The 18,813-nt window shown below is 48.7% G+C and overlaps 1 protein-coding gene and 1 non-coding gene across 3 annotated transcripts; both read right to left on the bottom strand.

Moving 5' to 3' along the window:
• Positions 1-1,270: 1,270 nt before the first annotated feature.
• Trnat-ugu1 (transfer RNA threonine (anticodon UGU) 1) lies at positions 1,271-1,343 on the bottom strand. Its single transcript has one exon. It is a non-coding gene; the product is annotated as a tRNA-Thr (tRNA).
• Positions 1,344-2,512: 1,169 nt separating this feature from the next.
• On the bottom strand, positions 2,513-18,505 carry Trim7 (tripartite motif-containing 7). Of its 2 annotated transcripts, none has more exon segments than NM_001398767.1 (7): positions 2,513-5,603; positions 8,722-8,757; positions 9,198-9,313; positions 9,794-9,816; positions 11,868-12,098; positions 17,068-17,163; positions 17,956-18,505. In NM_001398767.1, coding segments are annotated over 7 exon segments (1,533 nt in total). In that variant the 5' UTR covers positions 18,475-18,505; the 3' UTR covers positions 2,513-5,091.
• Between the last annotated feature and the right edge of the window lie 308 nt (positions 18,506-18,813).

Genomic DNA, 18,813 nt, shown 5'->3' with positions numbered 1-18,813 from the left:
CTGGAGTACAAGAGAGTACTCTTGTGGGGCTGCTTGCAAGTGCAGTAGGGTGCTCCTGGGATGTAACCTTAGTGGGTCACTCACTGTCCATGCTGGGATGGGTTTTTCAGAGATGCAACTGTTTTTCAGTCAGCTATGTTCCCCGCAAATAACCCTCCACCCACAGTCCTGGGAGTAATCCCCTATAAACTGATAGATTCGCTGTCTTAGGGTTACTGCTTGCTATGAAGAAACACCATGACCAAAAAGCAAGTTGAAGAGGAAAGGGTTTACTCGGTTTACACTTCCATAGCACTGTTCATCACTGAAGGAATACAGAAACTGGGCAGCAGGAACCGGGAGGCAGGAGCTGATGCAGAAGCCTTGAAGGAGTGCTGCTTACTGGCTTGCTCAGCTCACCATCCACAATGGGCTAGGCTCTTCCCAATCAGTAACTAATTGGGAATCTTAGGAAGGCATTTTTCTCAATTTAGGTTATTTCCTTTCTGCTATCTCTACTTTGTGTGCCAAGCTGGCACAAGAAAGACTACGCAGAACATTTGTCAAGCAAGTCATAAATAAAATCTTTTGTTTCTTTGGTCTTTCTTTGTGCACTATCTGGAATGAATATATGTTTTGTTCCCGTCTCCCCAGGGAAATTTCTTACAGAAGCTTGACTCCTGGCCCTTGCGGGACAACCACACAGAATTCAACTGAGAGTTTACCTTCCTTCTGTACACTTTGGGTTTGTCTTTTTTCTTAAAAGATCAAGTGAAAATGACAAAGTTAGTCGTTGGGCCAGATGTTAGGAAAGTGGGCGTTTCCTTACTTGCGTTTTCCTTTCTTTAATTCCACAAGGAGGTGACCGAGACCTACAGTCTCGCGAAACGCCGCCCTGGCTGGCAACTTGCGAGAGCCGCAGACACAGTGACCTGCGCTGCGGGAGACGCGGAGGCTGTCCTAGTGGCGAAGGGGAGCACGGGTGCAAAGCTCTACGTCGGGAAAGGGGAAGTGGGTTCGAGCTGTAAACGTGCAAGACAGCCTAGCCGAGTGGGGCGACAGGGAGTTAGGGCGAGTGACCTCAGTAAGAGCGTATAACCGAGGCACAGCAGGAAAATGGCGCTGGACGCAGGAACGTGACGAGGAAGTTTGCAGTGAGTCTGACTTCAAGAAAGCAGGAATTCAACTCTGGGCTGAGGCTTCATGAGAAACAAAATGACACAGAAACGCAATTTCAGTATTTTTCTCTCCACGTTCTGGTCTGGACTGCAATAGTGAAAAAGTTACTGGTAGGCCCCAGCGAGATTTGAACTCGCGACCCCTGGTTTACAAGACCAGTGCTCTAACCCCTGAGCTATGGAGCCAGTCGCGAAAGTGGCTCCTGTGCCTGAGTAGTTAACAAGATCACAATCATTGCGCAGCCGCAGAATCTGGCATCAAGTTGGGAAATAAAATCTAATCTTAGTTTTTCAATCGAGTGGCAACAGTCGACAGAATTACAAGCCGCCAAATCAGAGATGTCAAGGTGGTACCTGAGACGGGCTGGTGGTGACAACAGCAGTCGGGTTCCTCAGAGGTGCTCAATAGAGAACAGGGCAAAGCCCTAGAGTCCCCTGGTCTATACTCATGGGCAAATTTGAAAAAGACAACCAACTCTTATGGTACATCTTAATGCCAGCAATGGCCTAGATTGTCAGGGCCCCTAAGGGCCTCCTGAGGGGAGGACAGGAGTCCTAATCTGGGAAAGAATAAAAAGCAGTGGCGGCAGTCCATAGCCCTCGGCCCGGTGGCTAGCCAGCCCTAAGGTTTCTGTAAAGCTGGATGGGGTGGGTCACTAGTTGTACAACCCAGAAGCAGGTCCCTGAGTGCCACTCATTTGAGGGCTGGAGTTCTGTGAAGATAAGGTGCAGAGTCGTAGATTTCTGAGCTATAGGCCAGTTATTCTCAGAGATCTAATAATGCTAGAAATCTCGCGATGCCCAAAAGATGAGAGAGCGAATGCACAGTCTCATGTGAGCATGTGCAGCCAAGTCACTAAGTCGTCCTGTAGCCAAGTAATTGTCACAGTAACTGTAGTCGCATTGTAGCCATTATACAGAAATGTATAATTACTCAACAAATACCACCCTCTGACAGACACAATCATGTATACATATAAACAGCTGCCCACCATTCTCAGTCCTGGCTTCACACACACTCAAGACGCCTACACCCAACAACCCGCTTTTTGTGACATGCAATATCGTGTCGTTCCAAGCATAGTTATATTAAGTGATGCAAAGGGAATTAATGATCACCAAAAGCCATGCAAGCAGAGTGTGATTGGCACACACCTTTAATCCCAGGGGCAGAGTCAGGAGGATCTCTGAGTTCCAAGGCCAGTCTTCCAGGGCAGCCAAAGATACAGAGTGAGACCTGATCTTTTAAAAACACTGTATTTGGAATTACCTAAATCTGTTCCCCAGAACCTAATCGCGCAGGCTTGACTCCAGTGTTGTGGCATTTGAATGCAAAGACTTGGACGCAACTCAAATTTAGATTAAATGAGTTTATTCTCACCGATAGCCAAAGGCAGCTTTAGAGACAAACAGTGTGCTGTGCCAGAGGGAGCTAACAGAAGCGTTTATAAAGGTAGATGCCAAAGGTGCCCATTAAAATTATCTACGGAATTCATAGCTGGGCAGGAAAATTGGTTTTCTCCCCTTACTTTTTTTTTTTTTAAGGTTTATTTATTTAATGATTTAAAGTATATGAGTACACTGCAGCTGTCTTCAGACACACCAGAAGAGGGCACTAGATCTCATTACAGATGGTTGTGAGCCACCATGTGGTTGCTGAGAACTGAACTCAGGACCTATGGAAGAGCAGTCAGTGTTCTTAACCACTGAGCCATCTCTCCAGCTTGCCCACCCCACCCCCCACCCCCGTTGTTTCTTTTTCCTGTGTATAATAATGAAAAGATCACTTACTCTAGTCACATAACAATGATGGAGTTTACAAAATCAGAGAGCAGGGACACCATTATCTTTCTCTGATCTCACCAGCAGGCCACTAAGATCTCAGGGCATTCCAGGGCAAAGGTCAGTGGCCCTTAAGAGATACCTGGTACCATATTAAGTTTCTTTAGCTATTATGAGGAGAATTGTATGTAAATTATTACACAGCTCTGAGCACTCTAGGGGAAGTGTCACCAACTGACTAGGACAGAGCAGGCAGTAACAGTGTCCTCAGGTTAAGGCTGGCTGTCACGTTCCCCACACCAGAATAAACTATCTCTTAGTCCCTTTGAAGTGAAAGCTGTGGGTTTGTTTGTTGTTGGTTTTTTGTTTTGTTTTGCTTTATTAAATGTTGTGATGGTTTGCATTTTTGACCCAGGGAGTGGCACTATTAGAAGGTGTGGCCTTGTTGGAGGCAGTCTGTCACTGTGGGGGTGGGCTTGGAGACCCTTCTCCTAGCTGCCTGAGGATGCTCAGTCTGTTCCTAGCTTCCTTCTGGTGAAGATGTAGAACTCAGCTCCTCCTGCACCATGCCTTCCTGGATGCTGCCATGCTCCTCCTGCCTTGATGATAATGGACTGAACCTCTGAACCTGTAAGCCAGCCCCAATTAAATGTTTATAAAACTTGCATTGGTCACGGTGTCTGTTCACAGCAATAACACCTTAACTAAGACAAACGCGTTGATCTGTGTGAATGTATACACACATGTATGCACACGGGCTCGGAGGTGTGCATACAGCGACCAAAAGAGGACGTCATATCCCTTGAAGCTGGAGACCTGGGTATTTTGCAAGGCACGATGCCTGTTACATGGGTGCTGGAATCCTAAATCTGGTCCTCATGATTTCAGAGGAAGGGGGAAACTGTTTTTGTGTGGATGTTTCCATCGGTTAACCCCAATCCAGCTCCTCATAAACGCCCTCTCCATAACCTTCCCCCCAAACCACACAGGCTCCCACACCTCAAATACAGGACACTTGGGATCATTCTAGCAGAAACCAATACTCAGGCATATCCTCCTGCACTCAAACCACAGAGTCAAGAATGAGTCCAGACATCCCTAGAAATGTGCTCGCACTCTATATCTGCAACTCTTCTCTCACTGCCAAGTGGAGCACTGAACCCGGAACTGCCCACTCCCGCCCTTCTTGGCCCAGCTTTGTGTACGCTATGCAACAGTAGCCAGTCAATCCGCTAAAGAGGCTGGCCTGCCCAACTCCCTCCAGGGCAGATGCCCAGCAATCCTTGCCACCAGGATGTTCTGGTGTTTGCGTAGACTTAGAAAGTTCCAGAAAGGGTTTGTCAAGACTGCCCTTGTGCTGCGTCCATCTCCACCCTGGTGCTAGCTGCACCTGTAAACGCCTAAGTATCAACTTGTATTTCACAGTTCCAGAACCTCTGATCTCCTTACCCAAAGGAAAATGTGAGGCTTAAGGCATCTGTGACCGCACGTTGGCAGCCAGTGTTGTAAAGGATGCACACAAAGAGTGCCGGGGAACAGCGATGTGCTCATATGTGTATACTGTAGTTCCGACCTCTTGTCGGGAGTCTCCGTTCAGATCCAGCTAGACTGGCTTCTAATTGGGGAATCACGATGCTGCTCCCTGAATAAACAACCCAGCCAGGCCAGCTGGATCCGGGAGACTCAGGGACCTCTCCAGGCAGAGCCTGCAGTTGTCACAAATGTAAAGTAATACGCGATGGGCCCAAGGCCAAACCACACCCTGTGCAAGGGTACCAGTCTTTGACATTGTTCTGTGTAAACAGGGACCCTTCTGAAACAAGGCAGTAAGCCCTCGTGGTAGGAAGCACCTTTGCTTAAAGCTGGGCTTTTGTGCCAGGGAGCGACCCCTCTTCCATAGTTCAGACACAATTTGCAGGAACATTACAAGGGGCCAGCAGGCGCCAAGGGTCCAAGGTATCTCTTCGCTGTGCAATTAGTTACCCATAGCGTCTCTTTGCTTAGTCAGCCTTCGGAGCCTATGTTGTGCTCTGTGCCTTCTTAGGCAGCTGAAGTAGGGGGTGTGAAGGAAGGTCCAAGATAAAGAACCTCAGACTCACGGGGGAGAGTTCACCGCTATCCTGTCCCCTCCTAGGAAGCCCGACAGAGAGCTTCAAGGCCAGATTCTCAAGTAGGTGCCAGTAGAACAAACAGAGAAAAGGGGGAACACTCGCTCCTGGAAGTTGACACGGAAGGTGTAAAGGTGGCGCATGTCCTCCACTGCATAGAAGGACACTGCTCCCACCTCAAGGTCCAGAGCCACCCTCACCCGCGACAGCTGCCCACAGTTGAGCTGCGTCCTCTCTGGGCTGGTCACCGCCCAGTATTGCCCATTGTTGAGTTGCATAGCCCAGACGCCCTCCTCGGGGGTAAAGGGTGTGAGACCCTTGCGACGCACGCTCTCGCGGGCCACACCGAAAGCCCAGCCATCCTTGGAGCCCACTTCCACCTCCCAGTGATGTCGCCCTGAGGAGAAACCACAGGACGCCAAAACGCGGGTGTTGGTATCGAAGCGGCGAGGATGGTTAGGCAAGTCCTGGGCGCGCTGTCCTAGACGTACGCTCTTTAGATCCAAGGACAAGATGAGGCGGGGATTGGCCGTGTCCGGGTCCAAAGAGAGTTCCACTGAGGAGAGAGAAAAGGAAGGCTGTCTTCACACGCATTGCTTGCACAGTCTTTACACTCACGGTATATTCCCTTCCCGTCACCCGTCAACCCTCCTCCCTCCACACCAGCTAGCTACTTTCCCTCTCTCTCTCTCTCTCTCTCTCTCTCTCTCTCTCTCTCTCTCTCTCTCTCTCTCCAATTTAACAAACCTGTATTAAAATCTTTAACGGACACTTATTTAAATTTAAGAAATAGAGTGGGCATGGTTTGGATCTCAACTTGAGCAGGTCAGCAAATCTGATTTCAAGGATAATTGTGAAGCCTTGACAGAAAGAAAGCCTGAGCTTAGGTCTGAGAACAGAAGAATCGGGAGTTCAAGGCCAGCCTCAGTTACACAGCCAGCCTGAGGCCAGCAAGGGTTATAAGAGATCCTGTTCCAAAACAAAGACATTTGGGGGAATTTGAAAATTAGTTACAAGAAGGCATCATCACTTTCTCTAGGTGTGATGGTTATGGTTTTAAAAAGTCTGTCTCTCGTCTGATGTGGGGGTCCACCCTATGCACCTAGGAGGGAAAGGCAGGGGGATGTCTGTGAACTGGGAGCAAGTCTGGTGGTCGCAGTCAGCTCCAGACCAGCCAGGGCTGTACAGTGAGAGCTGCCTTTAAAAATACAAAATTAAATTAAATTAGAAATAGCTGTCTTCGGCTGGAGACATGGCTCAGAGGTTAAGAGCTCTGACTGTTCTTCCAGAGGCTCTGAGTTCAATTCCCAGCAACCACATGGTGGCTCACAGCCATCTTTAATGGGATCCCCTATTCTGGTGTGTCTGAATACGTTAAATAAATACTATTTTACACATGATCTTAGCCAAAAGGCCGAGAAGCGATAAATAAATACTATTTTAAAAATAGCTAACTCGGGGGTTGGGGATTTAGCTCAGTGATAGAGCGCTTGCCTAGCAAGCTCAAGGCCCTGGGTTCGGTCCCCAGCTCCGGAAAAAAAAAAAGAAAAAGAAAAATAGCTATATCTCGGGGGTTCGGGATTTAGTTCAGTGATAGAGCGCTTGCCTAGCAAGCGCAAGGCCCTGGGTTCGGTCCCCAGCTCTGGAAAAAAAAAAAAGGGTAAAAATAGCTGTCTCCTTAGAGATAACACATTCTGAAATATTTGTGAAAACACAGCGTCTTTGGTTTAGTGTAAAACTGGACACAATGTCTGTGAAAACTGTTCACCAATTGACAGTTGAAGACCCATGACATGAACATGTGTGGCGTGCATTATGCTTTTCTCTCTCCATTTGGGTGTGTCTGAAAACTGTCAAAACAAAAAGCTACAAAGTATACTGAGCTGCGAACACAATTGTAGGACTTTTCCCAGGCCCCCTGTAGTGATTTGAATGAGAATGGCTCCCATAGGCTCATATATTTGAATTTAAGTTATCAGAGAGAAGAATTGTTTGGGAAGGATTAGGAGGTGTGCCTTGTTGGAGGTGTGACACTGGAATTGAGCTGTGAAGTTTCAAAAGTCCAAATCAGGCCCAGGTCCAGGCCCAGAAGCCAGAATCAAGCAATCAAGTGCTCCTCCCTTTTCCTCTTCCTCTTCCTCTCTCCATCTTCCCCTCCCTCTCTCCCTCTCCCTCTCCCTCTCTCTCTGCCTGCAGCCTGCAGATCCTAGTGCAAAGCTCTCAGCCAACAGTACCATGCCTGTCCACTTCCAACCATGATGATCATGAACTAACTTTCTGACACTGTAAGCCAGCCCCCAGTTAAATGATTTCCTTTATAAGAGTGACTTGGCTGTGCTGTCTCTTCACAATAGACATTAGCAATAAAACTGTGACGACGACATCACCCTGAAATACCACAGAGATCAAGGCATGTGAACAACCTTTGCCCCTTTGTTACTTTCTCCCCAACTCTGTGAGATAGGCAGTGGATGATCAGCAGAAGGTAAGAGAGATCTGGAGAGCAAAGTGTAATTTCAACTACAGTAGCCGGGAAAGCCTCACTGGAAGGGTATGTTAGAGCAAAGATCTAAAGGAAGTGAGGAAACCAGCTTTATGTCAGGAAAATCTGACCCTGGCCAAGGGATGGCCAGGGCAGTGCAAAGGCCCTGAAGTTCGTATGTGATTGGTGCATTCTAGAAGCAGCAAGGAGGGCGCCTCATAAGTCAGGACCTGATATGCAGTGAGGTTAGATCCACTGAGGACTGAGGGCTTAATGACTGAAAGGTGCCATTCATTACTGGGTCCTACGAAGGTAAACCCTGGGCCTTTGCTTCCTTCCCTTCAGTGTTGGATCATACACCTCAGATCTCTATAGGCTCCCTTTGTTTCCACTGTCACCCTGTAATGACCATAGTTTTGTTTTTTGTTTTTTTTTTTTAAATGCCTGTTAGACACAAAAATAGCTTGGAGTGGAGGAGGGGAGCGGCCGGGGTGGGGTGAGGAGGGACAGGGTGGAGTGGCTGGAGAGATGGCTCAGTGGTTAAGAGCACTGACTGCTCTTCCAGAGGTCCTGAGTTCAATTCCCAGTGACCACAGGGTGGGTCACAACCCTTAAACTGAGACTTCTGTTAGAAACTGGACCTGACTTTCAGCTAAGATATGTCCTAGAGGTGAGAGCAGCCTTGCGAAGATAGGCTTAGGACAGCAGTTAGGACTTCAGAGAACGAACATTGTGTGGTGACTCTCGGTGTAATAAAATATAGCTTTTGTTATATAATGACACGTATCTACCTTCTTGCTCATCACACACACACACACACACACACACACACACACACACACACACACACACACAAAACCCCCAACCCCAGAAGAGATCTTCATCTGTTTAGATGTGGAGGTAAGAGTAGGTTAATCCAGGAAATTGAGATTTCTCTGCCCCCGAGCAACCTGAGGCCAACTCATTCCTGATGCAGACCACCCTCTCTGCCTATGAGCCAAAAGGTCCCACTACCATCTGAGGGCTAAAAGATGTCAACCATGGATTGGGATGGGGGCAGAGTAACAGTCACTGAGGTGGACAGGCACAGGGTCAAGCAACCATCTGTAAAGCCCTGAGAGACAGACTCTGGCAGGGAGCGGGCTCCCTACGTGGTCAGCCTTGCACTCACAGTTGTGATCACAGTTCGTACCTTTCTCTTCTTTCTCCAGCTCTCCCTGGAGATCCTCTACAGAAAGACAAAGCACAGCAAATGTGTACAAAGTAGGAGACTGCCCGGCCAGGGAACCTCCTCTGTTCCCACACTTATAACTTGTCTGACCCCAGATACTCCAGAGGCTGAGTTACCTGTACAGAGCCAAGACCAGAGAATAGGAAGGAGGGAACCCCCCCACCCACCCAAGTGTCCTAGATCCTTCTTTCCCTCTATTGTCTAGAACTGGTCTGACCTGCCCCTCGCCCCTTTAGCTTTCTTCCTGCCACCAGTATTCTATAGTACTCCTATGCTACCCTATAGGAAGCAGGATGCTCAATCTGACTTTGCTAAGCCCCAACTCCTGTTTCCTCTTCTCAGTTCAAGAAAGACATAGCTTTAGGTCCTATGAACTACCAGGAACCCATCCCCCTCCACCCAACACTACCTGGCCCAGCCCGCACCCAGGCCCCTACCTTTGAACTTTTTCAGCAATCCTTTTAAAACGAAGCTCTTGAGGGAAACATTCCACACTTTATTCTTCATCTCGGATGAGACTGTGGTTGGCTTGGAGCTGGGCACACTGCTGCACCTGCAGGACGAGACCCCAGAGGAAGTCCCAAGAACAGCATCCCACTCCTACTGCTCCACGGTAACCAGGCTGGTGCTATAGCTTAGATACACGTAATCCTAAAGACCTATGTGATAAAGGCTTGATTGCCTTGTGTCCCTATTGGAGGATATCACAACTTTTAGGAGGTGGGGCTTGTGGTAGGGAGTTTACATGATTGGAGAACTGCCTTTGATGAGACTATCGTCAAGCAAACAATCTTATTCATTCCCCTCCACCCCACCTTCCCAGTTGCTTCCAGTAAGAGAAAACAGGAAATCCAAATTTACACAGGGATTCCCACAGCTAGGTAAGTGGGCCGTTGCCTCAAAAGGTACCCAGGTAAGGAAGTAGCAGTCGTCGGGTCAGAAGGGGAGAGATGACATTAGGTTAAAAGGGGAAAGTTTTGATGAGAAAACAAAGCAACTTGGAAAGGCACTAGAAAGTGTGAAGTTCACTCACTTGCTTAATGTGTTTTTGAACTCCTGGAAGAAAACACGGAAGAAAATCAAGTCAACATCGTATAACCTCCATTCACCTTTGAGAAAACGTGACTGCCCCTTACCTGACACACAGAAAATAAGCCACCACCACCACCCCCCCCCCAACTAAACACAGGTGACACTGGTTTCCAGCTGTGGCTGGCTACTGGATGTTACCACAGTCAACTCCCTCCCTCACAGATATGCAAAGTTTTTATGGTAAAAAATAGTCCCTGGGGCCATCTGACAAGACCCAGTGTTTACTGCTAGCATGGTTACCAGCCCAAACAAGCTACAATGTCTTTTTGAGTTTCGTTTGGTTGGTTTGTTTGAAACAGACTCTCAGATCTAAGGTTGGTCTCCCCGTCTCAGTCTGAGGCTGGTCTCCATATGGAACAGAGGGTGGTCTTGAACTCATGATACTCCTACTCCCACTTCCCAAGTGCTGGGATCCAAAAGTGCACATCACCACACTGGGCAGTGCCTCAGTGTCTTTTCTGTCTTTTATGCTTGACTTTCTTGTGGTTTGTGAAGTTTATCTGAATATGCTGGTGGCCTTTTGTGGTTGTTTGTTCAGGTTTTTGTTTGTTTTTCTTGAGGCAGGGCCTCCTTACGAAGCTCTGGCTGTCCTGGAATTCACTATTTCCACCAGGCTCATCTCAAATACACAGAGCTCTGCCGGCCCCTGCTTCCCGAGTGCTTGCTTCGGCAGCACATATCCGAAAATGGAGAGCTGGGATCGAAGGCGCATGCTACTATGCTTGGTCTGGTGACTACTTTTTAAAATTAATTATTTGTAAAAGTGTTCGTGTGCATGGGTGTTTTGCCTGCGTGTGTATGTCTGTGCATCCCCTGGGCCCATGGAGGCCAGAAGGGGGTGTCAGATCACATGAAACTGAGTTACAGGTTGAAAGGCTCTATAGGCCAGAGCATGACAAACTTGGCTCTGGAAGGCTTTGCCCTTCCCCCTGCCCCCTTCCCTCTCCCTTGTGAACCACAGATTACATCTCTAAAGCTAGTCACCAAGGTCTACTCCCCTATTGGCCACTTCCTCCCCATGAGGTTAGCCACCAAGGTCTACTCCCTCTCCCTCTCCCTTACTGGCTACTCCCTCCTCCTAAAGCTGACCACCAAGGTCCAGTTATCAAAGTATTCTATCTAAGCTCTACTCCCACAGTTGCCTGACACTATAAAAGGGACTCCTCACTCTCTTGCGCTTGCTCCTGCCTCCTCTGCTCTCTCTTGTCCCTTTTGTCCCTTCTCTTCCCATTCTTCCCCCGCTTCTCTCCATGTGCTGGGTCAGCCTCCACTCTATTTCTCTACCCCTTCCTCCCCGCCCTACTACCCTCTTAACTCCCCTTCCCCGTTCCCTTTATAAACTGCCATTTGCCTACAGCCCTGTCTCCTTTCCATCCAGAGGCTGGTGTTTGTCCCTTAAGGCAAATATCCCTTCCCCTTCTTCCTTGTTCTTTTCCCTTCTCCCTCATCCTCTGTCTCCTGTCTTTGCCTCTCATCCCCTTTGCCCCTTTGTGCTGAGAACTTGGTCTTGGTGTGTCCTGTGTGATCATGGTCCTTTCCTAGTGCTGAGCCACAAAGTGTGTGTCGTTGGGGATCAAGCAGCCAGTGCTCTTAACTGTTGCGACATCTCTCCAGCCCCAACTATTATTTCTTTTTTTTTTTTTTCTTTTTTTTCGGAGCTGGGGACTGAACCCAGGGCCTTGGGCTTGCTAGGCAAGCGCTCTACCACTGAGCTAAATCCCCAACCCCCCCAACTATTATTTCTTAATAAAATAGAATATCATAAAGCATGTTAACATGAATTACAGGTAGCTTTGTAAGGACTGTCTTCAGAGACTTTGGCCTCTGAATAATGTAAAATAAACTATAATGGCTTATAATCATGAAATTTTATCATATCCTGGCTAGCCTTCCAATCCCAGGAGATTCAGTACCCCTTCCTCCAATCCCCTTTCTCCCAGGGTCTGGTTGTTCTCCAGCAGCCTCTCCTTCAGCCGAGGACAAATGCCTCAAGGCTCTGACTGAGCCTGCGTCACCTGGAGGAATTCTATGTCCGGCTTCTGAGCTGTCTCCTGGATCTGGCTGCTGAGTTTGGACAGCTGAGTGATGTCACCCTCCAGCTGGGCCAGGTTCTCATTCTGCTTCTGTGTCACTTCCCGGGACAGTACTTCCAGTCGACTTAGAAGTCGACCCTCCTGCTCCACCAGGAAGGCCCGCAGGGCTTGGAACTCTGCCCCTACCTTCTCTTTCTCTGCTGCCATCTGCTTCTGTCATGGGAAGAGAAGTTGGCACATGACTTAGAGGGGAAGACACTTGGACAAGACATTAAGACAGGACTTGGAGGAGGCATTCTCCAGGGCAGGGTTGCTTCTCCAGTGAGACACACCCATACATGCATACTGTATATTAATTAAGATAGCTTTTTTTTTAAAGATTTATTTTATTCATTATATATAAGTATATCATGGCTGTCTTCAGAAGGCATCAGATCCCATTACAGATGGTTGTGAGCCACCATGTGGTTGCTGGGATTTGAACTCAGGACCTCGGAAGAGTAGTTCAGTGCTCTTAACCACTGAGTCATCTCTCCAGCCCCCTGGCATCTCTTAAGACCTAGACTCTTCTACCTTAGTAACTGGTGCAGGGTAAACTGAGACCATTGACAAACTCTGACTGGCCAGGAGAATAGGTTACAGATTTGAGGCCTCTTTCTACAACACGATTAGAACTCTCTGAAAATGTAAAGATAGGGGTATCATATATGGTACAGCCATGGAGGAACAGAACTCAGTAAGCGAGATAGATTGACTACAATAAGCTTTCCCTACTTTATTGGGTAGACGATGGAACCATATAGTAAAAAGTACTAAGTATTAGTGTTTGCTACTCAGAAAAAGACCTGTCCAGACATTTTCTGTTTGCCTAGAGTGCTCTAAAACTGCAAACACTGCCAGCCTGAAAGCAGACCATCGTATAATAAATGTGTCTGCTTTGGAGGAGACATTCTTTAGATTCTTTACATTGGAGTTCTAGGGCTGACAGTAAAAGGTAAAACCTGTTCTGTTTGCGCTTTCTAGTTGTGACTGGACTTGTTAACATCAACCATGTAATGAAAAATCAAAACACATGATCTGTACTTCTCAGATAATCACTGGTCTGTGTGTGTGAAACCTGTATAGATAAAGAGGTTCCTGGTTATCTCTCAAGGCTGCCGAAGCAGTCTGCTGGTCAGCCAGAGCTGCAAGGGTCCCCTGACCACTGCACCTGACTCCTTATCTGCTTGGCTTCTTATCTCCTCTCCTGGGACACGCTGCCTACAAACGGAAATGCGACCTTGAAATGCAGAACTCGAAAGGAGAGGAGAAGAAAGCTTCCTGTTAGCGGAGGTGGCAGCACGGCCGCTCGGCACTGAGTGAATGCGCCGTGCAAACCCGACATTCCTCTCTTCCCGTTATCAGACTCAGGGCTTTTCAGGTCTAGATGTACTATTCTACTTACAGACACATTTGTGTAGCAAAATTCCAATACAGTAAACAAGGACTCTTATGGCTATCACCAAGCAAGCACCCTGTCCTCATCAGACAAGCTCAATTATGAGAGCTCCTCTCCCAGCTATTAGAAGAAGGGAGATGGGTAAAAGAGGAGACTGTGGAAAAAGTAAAGTCAGGAGCCCTGGGTTCAGATCGTAGGTCCCAAGGCTTCTCACAATACATCTGCCTCATTTCCATAATCAGACATTGAGCAGCAGCAGCAAAGAACACTTTAGTTCGCTCGCCCTGACCCAATGAGGTCAGCACACTTCCAATTCCATTTCAGGGTGAGGAAACCCCATCCTCGTAATTGTTAAGCTAAGATTTTAAGGCAGGGTGGTCTGAATTTAAATTCTGTTCTTCTGCTAACCATATGGTGTTGACTCCCAAGGGAACAACCCAAGCAAAAGTGTTTCTCAAAACAGCTCTCTGTCTCTCTGTGCCTGGTGGTGACTATCTATATTTATAGCACTCAGGAGAATGAGGCTTTGCAAATACATGGCCAGACTGGACTACCTAGCAAGTTCCAGGCCAACCTGAGCTACATAATGAGGCACAGTTGGGTACTGGCAAAGCAACAATAGTTCCTCAAAACATCATTCCTGTTCCTAACCACAAAACAAAACAGATGAATCTGTTGGTCTAGAAAGCTTACATTTTGCATCAGTTGACAGTGGTGAAACACGTAGCCTAATCCCCAAATTCTGATGGTGAGAATTGTAACTATAACTTGGCACAGATGCTTGCGGTTTTTCTGCTTATGAACCCAGCTTCAGCCCCTACTTCACACTGCCAGGGAAACCAAGGCCTTGTGTGGTGTCCCTGATGGAGCAGTGACCTGGCTTGTGTGGAGTGAATGATAAAAGACTTTGCAGTTTTACCAACCCACTGGTGTATTCTCTCTCCTTCCTCCTGGCACACAAGACACAGTTAACAACACCACCTTTAAAAAACGAGAGCGGAGGAAGATGCGGAGGAAGGGAATAGGGGAGTGAAAACCCTGAGATCCTATTCCCTCTGTCTTGCCACAGGATGCCCTCCGTCTTGTTTTGGTTCAGTAAGACAGCTCTCGTGAAGTGCTGGGGCAGCTATGGGCACCACCTCTTTAGGCTGTCCAGCCTCTAGAACTGTAAACCGAATAACTGTTTATTATTGTTGCTGCCTATATAGTCCCGGCTGCCCTGGAATTCACTATGGAGACCAGGCTGGTCTCAAACTCATGGATAACCATCTGCTTCTGTCTCCTAAACACCGGGATTAAATGCATGAGCTGCCATACCCAGCTAAACTCTAAATGCTATTCTTTGGTTTTGTTTTTCAGTTTCTTTGTATAGCCTGGGCTCTCTGTCCAGGCTGCTCTCGAACTTACAGAGAGCTGCCTGCCTCTGCTCAGGCCACCACCACCAGGCCTGTATTCCTTAAAAAGCATGTGGTTGATGATACTGTGTGACTAACAGACCAAGAAAACTGGAAACAGAAGTTTAAAGTCTCGATGTTATCGACACTTAGGGCCAGATAATTCCTGGCTCTGATGGCTTCCCTCTGTATTCTGGGATATCTAACACCTAAGACCCCTGCCACTAAATGCCAATGGCACTCGAAGTGCTGACGACTAAAAAGCCTGTAGACAATACTGGATGACCCCTAGGGTAAGGGCACTTTTCAGGTGAAAGTTGCTGTACGGCAAGCAGAATGAGGGGCACATGGCTCAGTGGTAGAACAATGACCTGGCTGTGAAAGGCCCTACTTTGGATAGGCTAGGGGAGGGTTTGGCAAAGGGCAGGGATGGGAGGTGCTAAACAATGTCGTGGGGAGGAGGTCAGAGGCTTCGAAGTTGCCCAAACCATAGAAAATGTCCCCTTCATCCCAGATGCAAACCAAAGAACTATGCCCCTCTTCCTTTCCCTAGCAGAGGTGGAACAAAGGTCTGCGTGGGTGAACTCTGCTTTGGGAAATGAATGGTCAGATGCACAAGTCTGGGCTGTCCAATGGATGCAGATAGAAAAGCAATTAAGAGTAAGGAGAGAGGGCTAGAGAGATGGCTCGGGGATTAAGTGTGCTGACTGTTCCTCTAGAGGCCTGAGTTTGATTCCCAGGAACTACATGGTGGCTCACAACCATCCGTAATGGTCTCTGATGCCCTATTCTATAGTTACGGTGTATTCTTTTTTTTTTTTTTTTTTTTGCTCTTTTTTTTCTTTCAGAGCTGGGGACCGAACCCAGGGCCTTGCGCTTCCTAGGTAAGCACTCTACCACTGAGCTAAATCCCCAGCCCTGTTACGGTGTATTCTTATACATAAAATTTATCCTTAAAAAAAAATGGAAAAGAGTAAGGGAAGAGTCAGCCATGGTGGCTCACAATCCAGCACTAAGGAGGTTTGTGGATCTCTGTAGGTTTGAGGCCAGCCTTGTCTATGTAGCAAGTCCTTTACTATAGAGAGAGACCTTGTCTCAAGCAAGCAGACAAACACCAATAATAACAACCACAAAGAGCCCAGAGAGGAGCTTGGGTATCTGAGCTCCATAGTTTCTCCTTCCCAACCTAAAGAATAAGGGTTTGGGGCTTCTATACCTTAACAGGTCTAAGTCTGGCAATTCAATCCATAGATTTAAGCTAGTTGGATAAACCCAGTTCAACCCCTAGAATTTACCTCGAGTTTGAGTTCAGGAACTGACACAAAATGGCCCTTAGACCTTTACAAGCAGACAGCAGCACATGAATCCAACAATAGAAACACAAATAAATAGATTTTTTTTTAAAGTAAGACGGTTCTCCAGGCTTTCTAATTCCCAGCTTCATAAACAAATCACTTTGCCTTAAAAGGCACCAATGGTTCCTTTCATTCTTCTAGCACCTTTTATTGAGCTAAGAACTGAATTTGTGAGGTAGAAAATGACAGTGATTCATGTTTGTCCATAGTAAACAAAACAAGTCCCCAAGCCACAGTCCTCTACCAGGAAGAGCTCCGATCCTCCTCAGCACCAGCGTTTTCTCCTTTAAGCACCAAGGGTTTCTCTGTGCAGTGTTGGTTGTCCTAGAGCTCACTCTGAAGACCAAGCTGGCCTGGAACTCACAGAGGTCTGCCTGCCTCGCCTCCAATGTACTAGGATTAAAGGCCTGTGCCACCACTGCCCAGCCAGGAACCTCTATTTTTTTTTTTCCTTTCCTTTAACTTTATGTATACTAACACTGTAGCTGCCTTCAGACACACCAGAAGAGGACATCGGATCGGATCCCATTACAGATGATTGTGAGCCACCATGTGGTTGCTGGGAATTGAACTTTGGACCCATGGAAAAGCAGTCAGTGCTCTTAACGGATGAACCTTCTCTCCAGGCCCAAATCTCGAATTCTTAAATTAAAGCTCCGAAAAGAAAACATCCCCACCCCCGCCCCCTTTTTTTTTCTGTGGCAAAACATGCCTCAGGCTCATGTGTGGTTCCTTATCGTGTTCCTACTTAACATGACATGTTTCTGTGAAGAAATACTAATGCATTCAATTACAAGATGCGGCCACAAGTCCTAACTGGTTTGTTAGGAATGACTGTGCACCCTAAAGATTATTTGAATATGAAGGACTTAGAAAATGGGCCCCCAGAGAGCATCCCCCTCCTTCTCCCCTTCCCCTTCTCTTCCCCCTTCCCCTCTCCCTCTCCCTCTCTGCCATGGGCATCCACAACCTATGTCTTTCACACTTGGACTCACTAGAAGCTCCTTGCTCTCCCTCTCCTCTGTTGACCTGAAGGCTTCATAGTCTTCCAGTACTTTCTTCAAGGCCTTCATCCTGGAATCCAGCAGCTCCTGTGGTATGAAGGAAGACATGGTGGTCAGAAAATTCTGGGTACTCTATCATGTACCTTCTTAGAGCCGCCCAGTAGAAAGCCAAGATTCTGCTCTCGGAGCAGGAGACCGGATTGATACCATCTCTGACTGTGGGATGAACATAGCCTTGCAAACTAAGCCTATCGGTGCAGAGCAAATGCAGGAGATTTCCAAAGGCCGGAGGAGTCTCGCTTCCTCAAGGGCATCAGCCACGTGATCTGCGCCCAAACTCAAGACTCCCACATTGCTTCAGTCCATCTTATCTTCAGCTCTTCTCTCAAGCAACAGAAAGCATGCTTGTAGGAGGACTGGAGCACGACAGGACAGCAAAGACTGGGGGCTGCACACGCCTCTTGTGCCTCTACCCAGCGAGGGACAAAAGTGCCCAGAACCCCCGGGCTTCACAGCTCTTGCGACAGACCACCTAATCCAAGACACCCCGCTATGTTCCTCTTTGAGCTTAATACTTTGTGTAGTGCCACGCCCCTGGGAACGCTGCAGGAATGAAGGGATGTGTGGGCGTGACAGAGACTTTCTCCTGGGCAGAGTTACCACAGAGGTTGGAGACAGACAGAAAATGTCAAGTCCCTGGGGACGTCTCCCAGGCAGCCAGGCATGAGGCTCTGAGGGACGAGATGAGATGAGGGGAAACCACAGTTTAGGAAGAGAAAAAAGGAGAACGGGGCTCTTCTGTAGGACCCCGCCTGCAGTCTGCAAGGAGAGCTGGGAGGGCTGGAGCAGAGCCAGAGCTCCGGGACATCCTACACCCACCTTGGCCTCCTGCACTGCCTCCTCCAGCGGCAGCACGGCGTGCGAACGGTGCTCGCGGGCGCGGTCGCACACCACACAAATGGCGCGCCCGTCGTCTTGGCAGTAGAGCTTAAGTTGCTCTCCGTGCTGCGGACAACGCGCAGCCGCCGCCGGGGCAGCCACCGCTGGGGTCCCGCTCTCCCCGGGGACCGTGGGGGGTAGGCTGAAGCGCCGGAGGAGTGAGGCCACCGCGGCCAGCTGCCTATTGGGTCGCAGCTGGCTGGGGCGAGCGGGCTCGCGGCACTGAGGGCAGGGCAGTGGACAGGGCAGCGTGCGGGTCACCGTGCCGGTCCCAGCTCCCGGACGCTCCCAGCAGCGCATGATGCAGGCGCGGCAGAAGCTGTGGCCACACTCGACCGACACCGGTTCCCGGAAAAACTCTAGGCAGATGGAGCAGGTGGCCTCGCCTTGGAGCTCTGCCGCCAGCGCCAGAGCCTCCGCTCCTGAGTTCGGCCCGGTTCGCGGCCCCACAGTCGCCATCCGTGTCCTTGGTACTTCCGAGCCTTGTGGTGCTGGGGCGATCCCTGGATGCTACGGTCCAAGCTGGGCTGGGCTCCGAGTACCCAATGGGCGAGGAGGGGCAGGGCCGGCAGCGGGCAAGTTGAGACGTGAGCCGAGGGTGCACCCAGCTGGGAATAGAGGCAGGTGGTGCCCTTTTTCTGGGTTCCCAAAGCCATCACCCTAGTCCGCGATCTCCCTTTTGTCGACCCCCTTTCCACTGCCTCTGGAGGCAGCCCAGTATGGCCCAGTCAGCAGTAGGGAACTGTCGGAGACAGGTGAATGTGCAAGACCAGTTGGGCACCGCTCTCAGTGGCCGAC

The sequence above is a fragment of the Rattus norvegicus genome, chromosome 10 (genome assembly GCF_021556685.1).
Source record: "Rattus norvegicus strain SHRSP/BbbUtx chromosome 10, alternate assembly SHRSP_T2T, whole genome shotgun sequence".
Classification (NCBI taxonomy): Eukaryota; Metazoa; Chordata; class Mammalia; order Rodentia; family Muridae; genus Rattus; species Rattus norvegicus.
This window is presented reverse-complemented; position numbering and strand designations above follow the sequence as displayed.